The sequence below is a fragment of the Talpa occidentalis genome, unplaced genomic scaffold, assembly GCF_014898055.3.
Source record: "Talpa occidentalis isolate TD23 unplaced genomic scaffold, MPIMG_talOcc4v2.1 talOcc4.4, whole genome shotgun sequence".
NCBI classification, from domain to species: domain Eukaryota; kingdom Metazoa; phylum Chordata; class Mammalia; order Eulipotyphla; family Talpidae; genus Talpa; species Talpa occidentalis.
The window spans coordinates 138,401,226-138,420,575 of record NW_023604295.1 but is presented as its reverse complement, the minus strand read 5'-3'; the positions used below and the strand labels follow the sequence as shown (position 1 = coordinate 138,420,575).

Below are 19,350 nucleotides of genomic sequence, written 5' to 3'. Positions count from 1 at the left end.
ATTAGACTAACATCCTTATCCCTTCCCATAGAGAAATATGCACTATATTTGAAAAAGTGCCTTCTGTTTCAACATTAGAAAAGCACTTGTTGCTGCATTTAAAATGCACACACGTGGGGCCTCCCTGGTGGCGCAAGGGGTTAAGCACCACAGTATGAAGCAATCTGCAGGCTCTGCAGCATGAGTTCAATCCCCGCCTGGCCAGGGAGCTACCCACATGGTGCAGCAGACCTCTCCTGTCTCACCCACTGCTCCCCTCAGCAGTGTGTTTCAGTCAATTAGCCTGTTCTGTTCCCCCCTCTGTCCCTGGTGAAATCCTCTCACCACCCCCCTGCATCTCTGGCCTGTACCCCAGCTCTTGTATGCATAAATAAATAAATCTTAAAAAAAATAAAATGCACACACACAATTCAAACAAAGGATGACAGTGCTGGAAGTGTGTGTGTGTGTGTGTGTGTGTGTTTACACCCATGCACATGCATGTGCATGGCCAGTGGGGCTTAGAAGGCTATCATTCAAATAGTTGAAATATTTCCAACATTGTGGATAAGATGAATTCAGGGCAGAAAATGACCCACAGAATTTCAACCTCTTTTCTGAATCATGCTTTAGTATTTACAATATGAGGATTACATTTCCAGAAATGGTTATCAATTGTTTCACAGAAAATAAAAATCTGAAACAAAAGCTCAAAGGTTTTAAATTGCTAGAGATTTACAACTAAAAAGACAATTAAAATAAAATACTAAGAAAATATCTTTGATGTGATTAGAATGGGAAGCGAAATAAGTAAAGAGGAAGAAAAAATCAGAACAGAACTGCATATCTTTAGTAGCATACTTCTGAAACAATGGGGGAAAATCTGGTGAAACTGCTCCAGCTCTTTTGTTCTACTCATTAATAAAAAGAAAAAATCCACAAATTGCCTTCATTTGAATAATTAAAAAACCTTCCATTGAAACGGTGGAAATCATCAAAGAGAAATCATATATTATCCTAAACTTGCATTCATTTTCATAAGATGCAATTCAAAACAGCAGTTCTTTATGATTGCAATTATAGATCAGAATAGCTATTTCCAAAATACTATGTAAAAGTTGCCATAGTAACAATGCAAATGCTTTTGAAATATAATTAATTGCCTAAAAATTTATCAAGTGGAACAGGGCACTCTTCTTCAGTGAAATTTTATATATCCTCTTACAATATTATTATGATACATCTATTTCATCAACTGTTTTTCTTTATGTAAAATTACTTTCTTGAAGTTATTGCTATTTTCATATATTAGTCTCATTAGAAAGATTTCTATTTTATATAAAAAGCAATCAAAAAGACATCCTGAAAACATTAAGAATTCATTTGACATCCGGATAAAAAATGCCTTTTCTTTACTATATCAGCATGACTATCCCTATATATTATCTTGTTAGCATGCTCTTAAAATCTAATAAGTATCTTATTTACTCTCAGAACTTTGCAATGTAAAAATGTCTACATTATAAATGACACAAAAATATAGCTGCAGGAGAATGAAAGTAGGAAAAAAATCACAGAAAATTAAAGGTACAACATAAACATATCTTACTCTTTGTAGTCCTTCATACCAATCATCTTGCTCAAACCAATTTGAAATGTAAGTCAGCCAAGCCATAGAATGTTTCTACTTTAATCAAGGCAATTGGAAACTCCCATCAGAGTAGTCAGCACCTAAAGTAAAACAGTGTGTTTCAACCAAACAGCTTCACCAAAACCTGCCTTGCGAAATGTTGTTCAGTACAAGAAGCCAGAATTACACAAACATTTCAGCTGAAACAGTTTCAGTAGTTTACAAATAAGATGATTTGTAAGAGTAATATTAATTAGAAAATGTTCCTACTTAAATAAGAAAAAAATAAGAAAGAAAAAGATGTTGTTCTCATTATCCTCTAGTATCAGAGGATCCTATATCAAGTATTTTATGAGGCTCTCAGTTTTCATTCTGAAAAAACATCTTAGATTTAATTTTTTTAAGAAATAGGCAAATTATTTCTAAGTTAACCAAGTTACAAATAAAGAAGCCAGAAAATAACAAGAAGCAGATAATCAGTTTCATTTTCAAAATTAGGAATGGATATAAAACTAGAAAGTGTGCAATGACAAAGGTCAACCCTATATTTCCATTTTCTTCTGGCCTCATATTTGAGTGTTTTATAGTTAGTTGTTTGCTAATTACCTAATCGCTTAAAAGAATTCAAAGATTGGGTCTCCCTGGTGGAGCAAGGGGCTAAGCACAGCACTATGAAGCTATGGCAGCATGAGTTCACTCCCTGGCCAGCCAGGGAGATACCCACATGGCACAGCAGACCTCTCCTGTCTGGCCCGCTGCTCCCCTCAGCAGTGTATTTCAGTCAATCTTCCTGTTCAGCTCCCCACTCTGTCTCTGGTGCATCCTCTCACCCCCACACCTCTGGCCTGTACCCCAGTTCTTGTATGCAAAAATAAATAAATCTTTAAAAAATTCTATTTAAAGCATTTAAAGAAAGCACATCACTTACTAGAGTGATAATATGGTCACCAGGGGTTCAAAATTAAATGAATTTGATTTTGTCTTAGCTTTGCTCACTTTTAGAAGAAATTATTTATAAGTCAACCTAAATGAAAGATTCCTCAGTATACTGGAGAATATCTGGGCTTCAAAATATTCTCTATCATGTTTAGGTGCTTCACGCAACCTGTAACGGGTTCCAAGTGATTGTTTCCTAACCAAACTCATCAAATCCTTACATCTCCATGGAGAAAAAAGGAAGGCAGGCAGAAAAAGAGGAAGGGGAAAATGGAACAGAAAGAAAAAGGCAAACAATTTGAATGTTTCATTCTTCAATTCAAAAAGCAAGCTATCTTTTGTTCTGTCACAGAAAGATACACCGGTGTGACATAATATCACTGTAGCTGGCAGAGAACACTCTTATTGCTACCCTTAAGGGTTATCAAATGGAACATGACATTTCTTTCTTGTTCTCTAGAAATATTTTCAATAATATCTGAAGTCACAAGTCTCAGAGGTTTTTGCTTCCACATGAAATTCCAAGAAGGGCACAATTTCTTATTTAATTTGTTTATTTTTTGATGACCTCCCTAAGTCTGGTCCATGGCTTTTTGCCCTGACATTTTAGTTCCCACATAGCCCTTTGTATCTGGTTAGAATTTTCATCTCTTTATCCTCTCTTCTGGAATTCTTCGCTACTCCTCGTTAGCTCTCTTATCTATTGTTTACCCTGTTTTGAGCTATAATTCTTTGTCTATGTCCTGCATAAAATTGTTTTCTCCCACCTGAACCTATATCTAGCACCTACCCAACAACCCTAATTACTTTGCCACTATTTCAGTGGGGTTTTTTGGGTCTTACACATTTCACCTACATCTACACAAACTCCATTTAAAAACTACCTACTGATCCCACCTTTCACCTGTAATCCCCAAATGAACATGTGTAAAATCTAGTTAGGCATTGCAGACACAGGAAGTAGAGCTGCCTCGGACAAATCACAGACCTCCAGTGAGAAGCCAATTACTCAGCCAAGTCTGTCAGTAAAAACCCAGTACTCTGCTTGTTAACAAAATAAAAGCTTATTGTTATACTTTGCTGAATTTAGGAGTGGGTTGTAACAAAGTATTTTTTGTGAACAGCTAACATAGTCACACTACCCCTAATAATACTGGGAGTTGGGGTTCTTGAGTCCAGAAATACATGCACACCCCACAGAGACTGGTTAATCAATCAACATTCTCAAGCTTCTTACATTAGGAAATGAGACTTTAATTATTGTAGGAAATAAGCAAGATTTATAAGATGCACAGTGTTATGACAATCTCTGTTCCCCACTAGAACAATTTTAAAAGGCAGGACTTAAATTAAATATAGCAAGAGATATTTATTTATATAAAGAATCTGAGTGTCTACAGTCTAACAATAACTCTAAAAGTTATGATGAGTCTTCTTATAAGAAAACAATATGGCCACAAACTCATGTAACCCACTCAACACACATGTGATGTGTCCATTTTGTTATCCCTCTCCCTCGTGTAATGCTTTGTGATTGTATTGGGATGATTCATTTGTAAGTTTCAAACAAGAAAAATTAAGCAATAGTATTGAAGTGATGTGAGAGCTTTCTTTGGGGAGAAGGAAATACTGACAGCCTGGAGTCTTGAAGGCAATTTCTGGGGAGTTTACAATGTTTCTTTTATGGTAATTAAGCTAATGAGCAAATTTTACTGCTAGAGAACACCAACTGGCACATCTCTGCTGTCAGGTATACAGCCTACATCGAAAGAAATTATACAGTAAGAATTCACAACAGTGCTTTCTAATAACAAAATTAGAATGGAAAAAAAACCTGAAATGAACTTGTCCACATGAAGATATTGTTTAATTGAATTATATTTTCTAACTTCAGTTGGACAATATCATTTGTGTATGCCTCTATCTCATTAACCTCACATATTATTTAAATAAAAGTATAACACTTCTCAGGCATTAATGTGCTGTAACACATTAGCAAATATTCATTAATGAAAAATTATGGCCAGACACTAATGCTAGTTACTGAATACACAAGAAAAAATTACAAACCAAAGAATCCTGCTTTAAGTTTACAATGTTAGGAGCACTATATACACACACAGACACTGCTGTTATCTAACCAACAACATTCCCTACAACACAACCCCAAATTATTCTGGTACAGGTGGAATTGCATTGATCTCAGGGAGGAGAGGGCTGTTTCCTGTTCCTAGGAGATGAATAACTGGTCTAAACCAGTCTTAGTATTTTTGCTCACCTTGGATAATTATTCGACTATCGGGACACCTGTTTCAGCTAATGAGACATAAGCACAAATCTCATATTTGTCTCCCTGCTTCTTCTGACATGGGCACTGATATGATGCTAGTGCTGCTTTGGACCTTGAATCTAGGAAAGGCCAGGAAAACTGCAGAAAGGCTACAATTTTAACATTATTGATGCACTATCTTCAGTCACCCTGTTATACATAATTTTAAAATGGCATCTGTTTTAGGTACTTATTTTCTGTGATTTGCTTTTGAATTCATTTATGGTAGACTCATTGCCAGAGGTGAGGAAAGATGAGGTGAGGATGGGAAATTAGGTGAAGGTGTTCAAAAGGCACAAAACTCCAGTTATGAGATAAGCAAGTTCTGGGGATGTCATTCCTGTTTTAACATCCCCACTGGGGTAGTAAAAAGAATCTCAAATTTAACTATTTAAAACAAACTTCCCCACAAAATATGTCCCTAGCAGTTTTTTCCAATTCAGTGAGTGACTACAAATCTGGCTACAGTTATAAAAAAATACTACCGATGACTGTTTAATGAGTAACTGATGTTTTTTTAATTAGACTTCTTTAATTAAGCTTTGAGATGGAAATACTCAAAATATAAGTATTCAATTGAAGTGTGTGTCAATGTGCTTATAAACTTTTTACGGTAGAGGAAATTTACATTACTAACAATTTATTATTGGTTTTTATTTTCCCAATAGTTATACATTCCTTAATTACTTTACATTTAATAACTTGCATATTAAAAAGCCCACAACAAAGATGAAAATATAAGGGAAGTTGGAGATAAAGAGCAAAACATAATTTAAATTAAAAATTGCTATAATTTCAGATTCCAAATGAGGAGTTTTGTTCCTCCAAGCTACAGGTACAAAGCCTTCTTTGGTTCATAGGTTCAGTCTTCCCAGTCATTTGTGTTATAGAGGCATAGAGATATTCTAAGTTAAAACAGTATTTCTAGCAGCTCATGAGAGTTTCTTACAACTTTCCCCAAAAACACAGCAGTGAACATTTGTTGTTTGACATGTAGGGAGAATTTGACTCAAAGGATTTTTATAATTAAAAATAATCACCATAAAACAAATTAAAAATTAAAAATGAGGGGCCTCTCCGGTGGCGCAGCGGTTGAGCGCTGGGTTGCGAAGCTGCCCGCGGCCTCTGCAGCGCCGGTTCGATCCCCGGCTGCTCTCCGGCCACTGGAGGAGGGTCCCACATGGCGCGCAGACCTCTCCTGCCACCCGCTGCTCCCCTCAGCAGTGTACTTCGGTCCTTCTGCCTGCTCTGCCTCCCGCTCTGGCTCTGGTGAATTCTCTCACCCTCCCGTGCTTCTGACTGTACCCAGTGCATGTATAAACAAAACAAACAAACAAATAAATAAATAAAAAAAAAACATGCCTCTATAAAAAAATAAAAAAAAAAATTAAAAATGAGGCTAAAACATGCCATAAACAAAGTTTAAAGAAAGGAAAAAAAATGACAAAAATATGGGAACATGTATAAAACATCTTACTTAATAAGTAAGCAAAGAGTGATTAGAAATCAATGACTGAAAAAGTCTATTTAGGCATGTTTATAAACATGTTAATACATTTAAAAGTTTATATATGTAGTATATATAATTGATATATATATATACTATAGACACATAAACATACATTTCAAATGAAAAGAATACATATCATAAGGTAAATGGCTGGCTATTTAATAGTTAGGAATGTATTATTTCTTTCACTTATATTTTCAAAAAATTTAATTATCATTTCTCCACTCATTCATTCAATAAAAATCTTATTCAATAAAAATTAATTCAATAAAAAACACTTTGCAAATCAGATAAAAATCCTACCCTTCCATAGTTTGCATTCTTATAGGAAGGAATCAGACAACTAGCAAAACAAATAAGCAAATGATGCATAGTACAAGACAATTTATGAAATGGAGAAAAATAACACAGGGAAAGAGGATAAAAAGTTCTGGAGACATAGTTGACATTACAATTTTTGTAAAAGATGGTATGGGGAAGCCTTCACTGAAGTGATATTGAGCTGAGATTTGAGGGCAATGAGAACAAAAAATAATAAAGATATCTGGTGGGAAACCTTGTTAAGCAGAGGGAGCTCTAAGACTGATGTGTTCTTGGAAGGTTTGAGAAATAAGAAGAAAAATCAATAGGAATCTATAAAAATATGTATTCTGGGCCTCCCGGTGGCATAGCGGGTTGAGTGCAGCGCTGTGAAGCAGTCTGTAGCCTCTGCAGCGCAGGTTCGATTCCCAGCTAGACAGGGAGATACCCACATGGCGCAGCAGACCTCTCCTGTCTCGCCTGCTGCTTCCCTCACCAGTGTTTTTGGTCCATCTGCTTGTCCTTCTCCCCACTCTGTTTCTCTGGAGAATTCTCTCACCCTTTTGCACCTCTGGCCTGTACCCCAGTCCTTGTATAAATAAAATAAATTAAAAAAATATGTATGTATTCTAAGGTTAGGGACATATCTGGATACAGACATTAAAGTTCTTTTTTTTTTTTAACATATCTCTATACTCCAGAATTTTATATATTTTCTTAAGAGAAATGTGTTGTTTTATTTATTAAAAAACAAGAAAATCCTAAAAACACCTTATTCAAAATCATTGTTTAAAAGTTAAATAGGGCCTCCCCTGGTGGCACAGGCAGTTGAGTGCCGCACTGTGTATTTCGTCAGTCTGCCTGTTCTGTTCCCCGCTCTGTCACTGGTGAATCTTCTCACCCTCCCGCACATCTGGTCTGTACCCCAGTTCTTGTATAAATAAATAAATAAATCTTTAAAAAATAAATAAAAGTTAAATACACACAATGCTCAGAGGTATGCAAAAAAAAATCTGTATGGATATATGATCAATATATGCTTATTAGGAAATAGAAATCACAAACAATTAGAAATTTTAAAATCAGCCCCTAACTTAAGATTTTCTTTTTCTATCTAGTACCCATAATTCCAAATGACCACTCTTCTCACCATGATGTGAAGAGTCACAGATTATACAGGACAAAAATATTTTAGAGATCTCTCAACTGGTACACCTCAAAGTATATTTTTCAGGTCTCTTGCATCAGAATTAACTAAAAAAACTTACTAAAAATGCAGATCCTGGATCACCCTCAAATCTAATGGATCAGAATGTTGGGGTGAAGTCTTCTTAAAGATATTTCTTAACATCATCCCAGATGATTTATATACACAGCAAAGCTTGAAACTACTGACTTAGTTTAACAATGGCGAAGATAATTTAGAAGAAAAACGGTGCCTGGTATTTTCCTGACAGAGATTACTCTCTTAAATTTATGGCACTCCTAAATTAACCTTTCACATGCTTAGAAGTACTTTTTATCTAAACATTCCCAACATACGTCAAATCAAGATGTTCTTAAAATCTTAGATAACAATATAGGTTGCTACAAGTGTAGTATTAACCGGTGTTAAAATTCTGGATTAGATACCAAACAGAAAAGAACAAGGTTATTATGATAGTTCTAGCTTGGACCCTAGAAATGAGCACTTACACCAGTGTGAATTCCAATTTGCTTAGCCAGACTCAGGAGTTTTATATATAAGACCAGGACGCTGAAGACCAGGACACTGATTCAGAGATGTGGCAAAGTAAATGCTGTGATTTCTCCACCTAGCTACACACTTATTACATTAACTATCTACATGTTTTTTTTTATACTTTCCTACATTTAAAGCATCAAAATGAAATGGAATGGACTTCAATTACGGAATTCAGCTTCTCTAGGTGCTTGGAGGATTACAGAATCTCTTAACCTGCAATGTGGAAGTAATCCACTTATACTCGAAAAACAGGGTCACTTATATACCTTCGGTTGACCATGCAAAAACCAGCCAAAAAAAAAAAAAAAACAGGAGACGTTTACCCACAAACTGAGATGGTAGAAGTAAATATTCCATGAACGGAGATATTACAAAGGTAAAGAAATAAAGATTATTTGTCATAAAAAGATACAAGATTATTTCTATAAAGAGTCTGGCCAAAAAATACATTCTTATTTTTATAAACAGGACCATTCCTTGTGAAAGAAGGTTGGAGAAGCTATTCCATAAAGAGTCTTATAAACCCAAGGATCCTTGTCCTCCTTACAATGAATTTGTTTTGTGAACTGGATCTTGTATATGAGTTTTTAAAGTCGAATGGGACTTTACTCTTTGCTGTCTGTGAAACTCAGGGTTCCTATTTGGTAGAAACAGTTACTTAGGCTGGGATTTTCATGCTCTGGGCAAAGGGTGTTAAAAATTATTTTGGCAGGGCCTCCCCGGTGGCGCAGCGGTTGAGCGCTGGGTTGCGAGGCTGCGCGCGGCCTCTACGGCGCCGGTTCGATCCCCGGCTGCTCCCCGGCCACCAGAGGAGGGTCCCACATGGCGCGCAGACCCCTCCTGCCGCCCGCTGCTCCCCTCAGCAGTGTACTTCGGTCCTTCTGCCTGCTCTGCTCCCCGCTCTGGCTCTGGTGAATTCTCTCGCCCTCCCACGCTTCTGACTGTACCCAGTGCATGTATAGACAAAACAAACAAACAAACCAGCAAACAAATAAATAAAGCATGCCTCTATAAAAAAAAAAAAAAATTATTTTGGCAAGTTATATGAGAAAATTCAGCAAAGGAAATCAAATGGATTTCAAGCTTAAAAGCTTTAAAATGAAATTAAATAGCCCACGTAAAGTCACTAAATCCAAAAATGCCTTTAATATATGCATCCATATATTGATAGAAGCATGAAATAAACCTTATAGTTTCATAAGTAAACGGTTATATCACCCAAGACAGGGACAGTGCATAGATCAAATAAATTGCTAATCTACTTAATCACCTTCCCAATAGAAAATTCCCCTAGAAATAAACAAATATGATTAATAATGGAGATGAGATATTACAGCCAAAAAACTATGATTGAAATGCAAATGTTTATGAAACACTATTACATTTTATATTTTCCAACAGTGTATTTTCAGGAATGAGGTCAAGTTCCGGAATGAGTGATGTTTCAAAAGTGGAATCATACATGGACATTACCAGCTCAAGATGCAATGCTATAATAATGCATCTTCACAGCAAACTCTACCTTGCATAAGAATCACTTGAGGCTTGTAAAAACACAGATTTGAGGGCCCCTCTCTCAGTGATTCTGATTTGTGGGGGCATGGCAGAGAATCTACATTTCTAACAAGCTCCCTGGAGACAGTGTACATTAGACAGCTGGTCTAATGTACAATTTGAGTGACACGTCTCTCTCTAGATGGCATCTCGAACCAATCTAGAAGAAATTCTAGAAAATAAGCATATCCAAGTTCAAAATTTACCTACTGGTAACTATCAGGCTTCAGATACAATTTCTGAAATCTTCTTATTTCCAGGATTCAACGACTGTCGAGATGGCTATGGACCCTTTAATACTATTGGGTTGCATAGAAATAAAGAATTTCTATGGTAACAGGATCCCAACAAATCATAGAACACTCTGAAGTAAAACTTACACAGTATTAAGGAACAAATCAAAAAGAGGTACTGCCTAATAATATACTTTCTAAGACTAAACACCAGCACACTGTTTTATGATAGTCAACGATTATTTTAACAATACAAAAATGACCTCAATCTTAATTACTCAAACTTTTGAATTAATCACTTAAAGAAATACAATGGGGCCTCCCCTGGTGGCCCAGCGGTTGAGCGCTGGGCTGTGAGGCTGCCCGCAGCCTCTGCAGCACAGGTTAGTTCCCCGGCCACCAGCCAGGATCCCACCAAAAAAAAAAAAAACAATGAAAGAGAAAATGATGTTGTGATAGAGTTTGCACCTCTCTGGGGGGCAGCACTTTGCCAAATGTCAGAGCCAGGGATTCTCAGCAGCTTTCCCAGTGATTAATTCATAAATGTTTACGTGTTTAGCGACTTCGGCTACAAAGTAATGGTGTTAGATTAACTGCTGGACTCCTAGAATCCTTCTAGCTTAGTTTCTGAAATAATTCCTCCAAACTTGTTATCAAGCTTACCTTATAAACAAACTGCATAAACCATTTCATTAAGACTCATTCATGTGTGTGATATGAAAGTGAATTTATTATACAGAATCACAAAGGAGTCTGTCTGAGATACTGGTACATGCTCACAACTCAAAGTATCAACAATTTGGAAAAACAACAAACCTACGCATATGTAAAATTATGTAATGATGTCTATTGTGAGGTTTTTAGGTTTGAGCATTTGAATCTATAAACCAAGTACTAAATGCTGTAACATCCTCACTAAAGCATGGGAAATTATTTCTTACATCTTCTGATAGTGTTTTCCTGAACAGGACAAAGATCAATCACCCCAATAATAGAAAATATGAGACTAGCTCCTATATAATCTTACGATTAAAAAATTATATTACTGTTTATATTACATATGTGTGTATCTATACATTTCTTAAATATATATATATTTCTTAAATATATATATATATTTCTTAAATATATATATATATTTCTTAAATGAGAGTGTAAATTCCAGCGTTTTAGGTGATAATTAGGTTACCAAATCATACTTTATAAGTTAATGTATAATAATGAAAAGTAAAACTTCTAATGATATTATCTCACTCAAGTAGCTGGTAATGTGACATCTGGGTGGCAAGTTCTGCTATGGCTCCACATTCAGACTGCCTTTTTTTTTTTTAGTTCAAAGTTCAGCCTATGAAATACTTGGCTAGCTCTTCAGTTATATTTGTATAGTTATTGAAATCAGGTAGAAACAACTTGAATCCTGTCTCCTCCAATGACAGTCCCTGTTTTACCATGAGAATTTGTGAAAGCTTTCTCATCAGTGATGATGAGAATTTTTTCTTTCAATAATAAGCCATAGGTCAAGGTTGGTCTTTAGTTTTTGTTTCTCGACCGAGGAAATTCTTTAGGGAATTTCTGAAATTCTCTTCAGGTATCTATGTTTAATTTCTTGCTTACAAATCTCCAAGGAACAGTCTCATCAACAGTGAGAACATAATCTCCATGTGATTGCCTCAGATGCTGAAAAATGTCAAAATACTATAGATTTATATTTCTGATGTAAAAGAAAAGCAGCCTGAGTTAATAAGAAAGAAATCCCTCCCAATCTCCTAATATGATTTCTGTAGATTAAAATACTCTCAATAAAAATTTCTGTTCCTTAGGATACAATTGGAGCTATATGACTTAAATATTTCAGTCTTCTAAATGAAATACATATTGCAAAATATAAAATGAAATAATTCAGCAACTGCTGAAAGTAGTAACAATGCTTGTGTGTGTGTACACACACACACACACACACACACACATATCATTTGTATTGGCCGATGATGAATAAAATGTTTCCCTAAATTTATCACGTGATAAACTATTACCTTTCTTGCATATATCACATTTCAAATAAATTCTGGAATATAGGAAGGAAATGTGAATCCTTCAGAATTGTTTGAATTTCATTTTAGTCTCCATTACAGAGTTTTAGGCAAATAAAATTGGGTAGTCTGCAGAAATTACACACATTTTATCAAGAATGACAACCTAATTATTCATGTTGGATTTCTAGCATCTATCAAACAAAAACTAAAATTGTTCCTACTCTTCTCTCAGTGATTTAAAAAGTTCACAGGAGGCCTCCCTGGTGGCACAAGGGGTTAAGACCCAGCACTATGGAGCTATAGACAGCCATTGCAGCACGAGTTCGATTCCCAGCCAGGGAGGTGACCCACAAGGCACAGCAGACCTCTCCTGTCTCGCCCGCTGCTCCCCTCAGCAGTGTATTTCAGTCATTTTGCCTGTTCTGTTCCCTACTCTGTCTCTGATGAATCCTCTCAACCTCTGCACCTCTGGCCTGTACCCCAGTTCTTGAATACATAAATAAATAAAATCTTTAAAAACTAGTAAAATAAAAAATAAAAAGTGCCACTGTCTCATCTGCACTGAAGTGTCAGGCTACAACACAGAACACCTAGAAAACAACAAGAACACTCCAGCCCAAGTAGTTCCTCTATTGGGAGCAGAGAAATTTTAAAACATTTTTAAGGTCGATTAATTTATGACTTTCTAATGTATTACATTATTATGTGACTAATGAGCAACCAAAAAATTTTAGTACACCAATATTTAATTATTAAAAATTTAAAAAGGATGAATGTTTTAACTTTCAAGAAAATATATTTAGTTTTTTTTTCTGCAAAACCCATGGCTCTTTGAGAATTTCCATTAATATCCACACAGGGGAAAATCAGGTCTATATAAATAACATTCAACTAACCAATGTAATATAAAGTAAGTGTATGGAGCTCATTTAAGACTTATAGTTTTCCTTTCCATGCATGCCCTTTGCAATAAGGGCATATTCCAGTTCCTAGACCCTTCCCAGGAATTCAATGCAATGACACAAACTAGCATTTGTAACATTAATTACTAAACAATCCAACGAGGTATGTCTCCCAAAATTTTGTTGCATTATCTGACAACTTTTTATAATCACTCAATTACTATATTTAATTTTAGATCACAGAACAAGGGGAGATTATCAGACCATTCCTCTGACACCTGCCTTTAAACAGGTCAGATACAACAAAAAATGCCCATCTTCTGGCTCAGAGTGAGACAGAATGCCAAAAGGATGTGAGGGTGCTTGTCCCACAGGGTTGTGTAAGCACCACACACCCAGCCTCAGCAACCCTCCAGCAGCAGCACTAAGACAACAGCCAAGACGCTGCTTTGTTCTGTGATACTCACATGAGATTACTGTGTCTCTGTTGAGACTATCTATTCCTTGGAGCTTGTGAGCAAGAGATCAGTCATGGATACCTTTAGAGAGTTTTAGAAAGTCCCCAAAGAATTCACTTTGTAGAGAAACAAAACTTAAAGGTTCTTCTTACTTGAGGTTACTTAAAATGTTAAAATACTTGTAACTTTGGTTACAAAAGTTGGCTAGGCAGTTTTCTGAAGGTGACTGCTGAAATATTCAGCTCATCACAATTCAGAAATGCAATCTTGGTCTTCAAACCCTTGTCAAAGACCCCCATTTAAATACATACGTGAAGTTACAAAAGCAGTGGGACTTGTGCAACACGATCAAAGTTACACTACACTGCATTCAAATCAGCTACTTTAAATTCATACAGCAAAATAAAGTCGGCTTAAATTTTTACTCCTTTTAATATCTGCTCGCAAAAAAATAAAAATCTGGGCTTTGTTTTTCATTTGTTTTATTTGGGTTCTGCAAAAACAGAAAAGAAATGCACTTGTTATGATTTACTTAACCCACAGGCTGCCTTTTCTGTTCCATCTTTCTTTCTGGAACAGGTGGCCTTTTACTCGGTTCTCTGAACACTAAGACCCTCCTCAAAGGAGCAAATCGTCAGATGCAGAAGTGCCCACTCCAGACATGCACATACTTAACCACCTTAAAAAATTAAGATTAAAAAAATACAGCAACGTCTCTCGTAGTGGTCAGGGTTGACACGCCCTGGCAGTGACGATCCAGAAATGCTGGCTCTTTCCGAGCCTTGCAACAACCAAGCGTGCGGCTCCCAACTCCGGGCACCGACCTAGTGGGATCACAGTGTGCAAAGCCCTGCAGGTCGCTCACGATCCCAGTCTGCGGTCATCGCGGGCGGCCCCCGGCGCTGACGCGACGCCCCCCAGCTCGGAGCCCGCTCCCCCGCACCTGCGGCGCCCAGACCCCGACCTGCGCCCCCGGGACTCCGTACCTGGAGGAGGCGCCTGCAGCGCGGACAGCCGAGGTGCTGAAGCGGGCGCGGCGCGGGCGGCGGGAGCTCTGTGGGGCGGCCCCGCCCAGTAGGCCCGTAGCCCCGCCCAGTAGGCCCGTAGGCCCGCCCAATCGGCCTGTAGTCCCGCCCCTAGGTCCGTAGCCCCGCCCAGTAGGTCCCGCCGGTAGCTCCGCCCCGTAGGCCCCGCCCCGTGGGTCCCCAGTCGCCCCGGCTCGCCGCGGGCTCCCGTGGGCGGGGCAGCCGGTGGCGGGGCAGCCAGGCCCACGGGTTCCGAGGAAGCGGGAGGCCGTCCCCGCACACCGGTTTCCGCGCCCCTGTGGAGCGGGCCGTGGCCCCAGGCTCGCCGGATCCCGCCCGGGACGTTCACGTGACAGCCACGGTGGTCGCTGATTGGAGCTCCTGGGGGGAGAGGCGGAAGCGGCTCGTGACCTCCGGGGCCGGGTGCGCGGGAGCTGGTTGCCTAGCAACGGGAGTCCTGGCGGCCAACCGGCTGCCCCGGCTGTGGGGCGGGGCTTCCGCACCGGGTTACCGGAGGCTGGGACGGTGCACCCCAACCTCCGCCACCTGAGTGTGCCTTATGCGGGGTGCGCGCTTTCTAGGAATGTGAGCCAACTAGACAATAAATAGGTCACCCCATTTCCTTCTTTTTTTTAATGCCTTTTTTAAAATGATTTATTTATTTAATGCATACAAGAGCTGGGGCGCAGGCCAGAGATGGGGGGGGGTCGGTGAGAGGATTCCCCAGAGACAGAGTGGGGAGCAGAACAGGCAGAATGACTGAAATACGCTGCTGAGGGGAGCAGCGGACGAGGCAGGAGAGGTCTGCCGTGCCATGTGGGTATCTCCCTGGCGGGAGCTTGAACTTCTGCTGCAGTGACTGCAGATAGCTTCATAGTGCCGGCTTAACCCCTTGGGCCACCAGGGAGCCCCCCCATTTCCTTCTTGAGGGGTGTTGCGTTGGAAGTTGAACCTCCTTCAGAGGCTCGGTCTTGAACCGTGGCCTAGGCTGGGCTGCACGCAGCAGGCTGAGCCTCCGCTGGGCTTTATTTTTGTCTGGTTGGACTGGGGTAGCTCGTGGGCGCCCTCCAGAGGCTCTGCTCTGTCTGGGGTTGTGTGTGGTCAGTGACCGGCTCCATGGGGCAAAACTGACATTTTCCTTGTGTCACCTGTCTAAGCGGGAATGCTTGGTGCTGTCATTTTCTTCATTATCTATGGCCTTTATCAAACACAGTTGAGGAAATAAGCCTTCCTATAGTGCGCATAAAATGTGCAAAATAGTTATTGAGTTTCAGTATATGTCAGTCTCTGAATACTCATAAACCAGTGGTCTAGCCCAACCAGGGAAATTGCCTGGGCGTGATTCCTGCCCAACGACATATTTCTCCTTTTCCCCAACACTTTTCCAAAGTATTTCCTGCAAACAGTTTCGTACCACACACTTATCACTCTATTTTGCAAATTGAAATTAAAAATAAATTTAAAAGTTGCCACTCTGCATACATAGATAATAAACCTGTTGAAAGCCAGCATCAGTTTGTAGCATCATCTCTCCCCTACATTCTAACAAAGTGCCTGATGAATAGTAGCAGGTCTTTAATAAACGTTTGATGGATGAATAAATAAATGAGCATATAACGTAGAGGAGAAGATATAAAGGGCAACGATTGAGCAAAATTCAACGTGCTATTCTCAAATAGGGATATAGAAAAGTTCCACGAGATGATTTCAGATGACATAGGGGAAAACTTTTCTTCCACGTTGGTCAAGGACACTTTCTATAAAATTGGTATTTGAGAGGGTGGGGGGAAGCAAATATTGTTTAAAAATGAACAATGATGTTAAAAAAATTAAAAATTAATAAAAAAATTTAAAAATAAAATAAAATTGGTATTTGAACAGAACTAAAAGAAATGAATGAATGAATGAATGAATGAATGAATGAATGAATGAATAGAAGGACTTCAGCACATCGAACTGGGAAAAGGCATGTGATGCATCAGAAACACATGGCCAAAAGCACAAAATGGGGCAAAGGATGATTGGTTTAATTTTCATTTGTTTTCCTTCTCTGGAGGAGGTGAGGGTGGTAGCTAGACATAAGAAGGGAGAAAGAAATAGGTAAAAGGTGAAACTGGAAAAGCAAGAAAAACAGATTAGGGAGGAAATCAGATTCCATATTCAGGTTAGATTTTAACTTCTAAATGGAAGGAGCCTATTGAAATTTTAAAACCAGAAGTACTCTTAAGGAGAGATAGCCACGTTGAAGGTGCATAAGGATGCAGAGAAATGAAAAGCATGATTGAATAGGAGGAAAAGGCAAGAGTTCTGGAAGAGATGCTAATGGCATGAAGAGACACATTGACAATAAAAATGATAAAGGAAGATCACGAGAAACACTTCTGTGCTAATAGACCGCCATTTTCACTTATAACTGGCATTTGCTAGCTATAATGCCAAACAGTCAGTAATACACGTTTTGTTTCGCTTTTGTCCATTGGCTAGCTAGAAGTCTCTGTCTAGTTTGTTTGCAATTGTTTCTATTCTATAGTTAAGAATTGTAAAAACCAGGGGCCTCCCGGGTGACGCAAGGGGTTAAGACGCAGCACTATGAAGCTATCCACAGCCTCTGCAGCACGAATTCTATCCCCGGCCAGGGAGATAACCACATGGCGCAGCAGACCTCTCCTGTCACGCCCGCTGCTCCCCTCAGCAGTGTATTTCAGTCAGTCCACCTGTTCTGTCCCCAGCTCTGTCTCAGGTGAATCCTCTCAACCCCCACATCTCTGGCCTGTACCCCAGCTGTTATATAAATAAATAAATAAATAAATCTTTAAAAAAAAAAAAAGGAATTATAAAACCAAGTGAAACAGACATCATCTGGCTATGTATTCACAATTAAAGGTGAATATGTGATTTGTCAGGGTCTGGCAGCTGTATTAGTAGAAGAATTGACATCAGGGTCCCAGATTGCCAATTCAGTGCTCATCTCCCTTTTATCATGATGTGGTTCATTAGTTTTGAAAGAGATTTAAACAAACTCAACTTTGGTTAGATTTAGAACCAGAGAAACTATATAACCTAATTTCCAAGGAAAGGATCTCTACTTTGATTCTCATTCTTTTATTTAACAAGTATTTAATGGGATGCTCTCCTCTCATGGAAAAAAATTGTCAATTACTCAGACTGGCAATTTCAGGATAATCATTAGTTCTTAACACTTAGAGTACACAGAGTTCTTCATGATTGAACGTAAGAGTAGAGTGATTAGGGAAACAAAATGACTCTAGTCCATTCATCTTCAAGGCCAGACTGTGAGAGCAGAAGCTTGGAAAAGGTGTTCAGTGCCGTTTAATGTGGCATGTGCCTGTAATGCATAATTCTGAAAAATCCATCAGGAAGAAATTCTAAAACTTAATTTTTTTTTAAATTAGCTAAAAGGACTATCTTTTTTAAAGATGTATTTTTATTTATGTATACAAGAACTGGGGTTTAGGCCAAAGGTGTGGGGGGTGTGTGTGAGAGGATTCACCAGAGACAGAGCAGGGAGCAGAACAGGGTGATTGATTGAAGCACACTTCTAGAGGAACAGTGGGCAAGAGAGGAGAGGTCTGCTGCACCCTGTGGGTCAACTCCCTAGCCAGGGATCAGAACTGCTGCCTCAGTGGCTGGTAATAGCCTGATGGTGCTGAGACTTAACCCCTTGTGCCAGCAGGGAGGCCCCCTTAAAGGGACTTTAATTTCACCTAAATGAGATGCCTTCTCACCATGTTTTTAACATAAAAATGGTAAGAGAATACAATTATGACAAAAAGTTGATCAAATAGATATTTAGTAAATACATAGAGAGCTCAATACTGAAAAACTAAGGGTATATAAAAGCACTTTAAAAATTGAAATAGCTTTTTTTTTAAAAAGATTTATTTATTTATGCATACAAGAACTGGGGTACGGGCCAGAGGTGTGTAGGGGGTGGTGAGAGTATTCACCAGAGACAGAGTGGGAAACGGAACAAGCAGACCAACCAAAATACACTGCTGAGGGGAGCAGCGGGTGAGTCAGGAGAGGTCTGCTGCACCATGTGGGTATCTCCCTGGCTGGGGATTGAACTTGTGCTGCAGAGGCTCAAATAGCTTCATAGGTTGCATCTTAACCCTTGCGCCACCAGGGAGGCCCTGAAATTTGCCTTTAAACAGTAAAATTTATTTCCACAATGTTGGCTATTGAAGTATATACATCATATATATAACAATATATATAGCAACGTATATAAGAAAATATTGAAAAATTAACATACCTATTATGTTATATATTACATACCTAACTTATTACTCTTTGAACTTCATGAGGATCTAAAAATTAATTAACCAATAATTACAGAAAACTTAGATTTTATGTCTAAAATAATATTGATTGAAGTCTTTAAAACTATCTTAAAAGGATAGGAAATATTGCAATTAAAATGATAATTCATAAATTTTAAACTGCCATACTGTGTTAAGTATTTTTTGAAAAATAACAGTGTCAAGTGGACCGTCCTATTTTTCTCTTGTCCTCAAAGTACCCCTTCATTTAACCGAATTGTAACTAATCTAACAGATAAACATTACTTTCTTTTATGTCATTATTTTTAAATTCTATACATATTGGTATGTATAAGTATAGTTTATTCATTTTAAGTAATATCACCCTAATTGTCCAAATATATCACTTCAATCTAGTAATTTATTTATTGTTG

General features: G+C 38.4%; 1 protein-coding gene across 4 annotated transcripts in view; it reads right to left on the bottom strand.

Annotated features, from left to right (window-relative positions):
* WDR17 (WD repeat domain 17) overlaps nt 1-14,661 on the bottom strand; it is an 82,479-nt gene extending 67,818 nt beyond the window's left edge. For 2 of the 4 annotated variants that reach the window (XR_008554054.1, XM_037526462.2), the window contains exons 1-2: nt 14,595-14,661; nt 1,589-1,710 (exon numbers count right to left, since the gene is read on the bottom strand). Coding sequence is in view for 2 of the 4 variants with exons in the window: in XM_037526462.2 (XP_037382359.1) it covers nt 1,589-1,654 (66 nt within the window). In the remaining 2 variants the exon portion in view is untranslated. Of the gene's footprint in view, nt 1-1,588; nt 1,711-10,192; nt 10,280-14,594 lie in introns of those variants that run through there. The other 2 variants (XM_037526463.1, XM_037526464.2) reach the window with 2 other exon arrangements.
* Between the last annotated feature and the right edge of the window lie 4,689 nt (nt 14,662-19,350).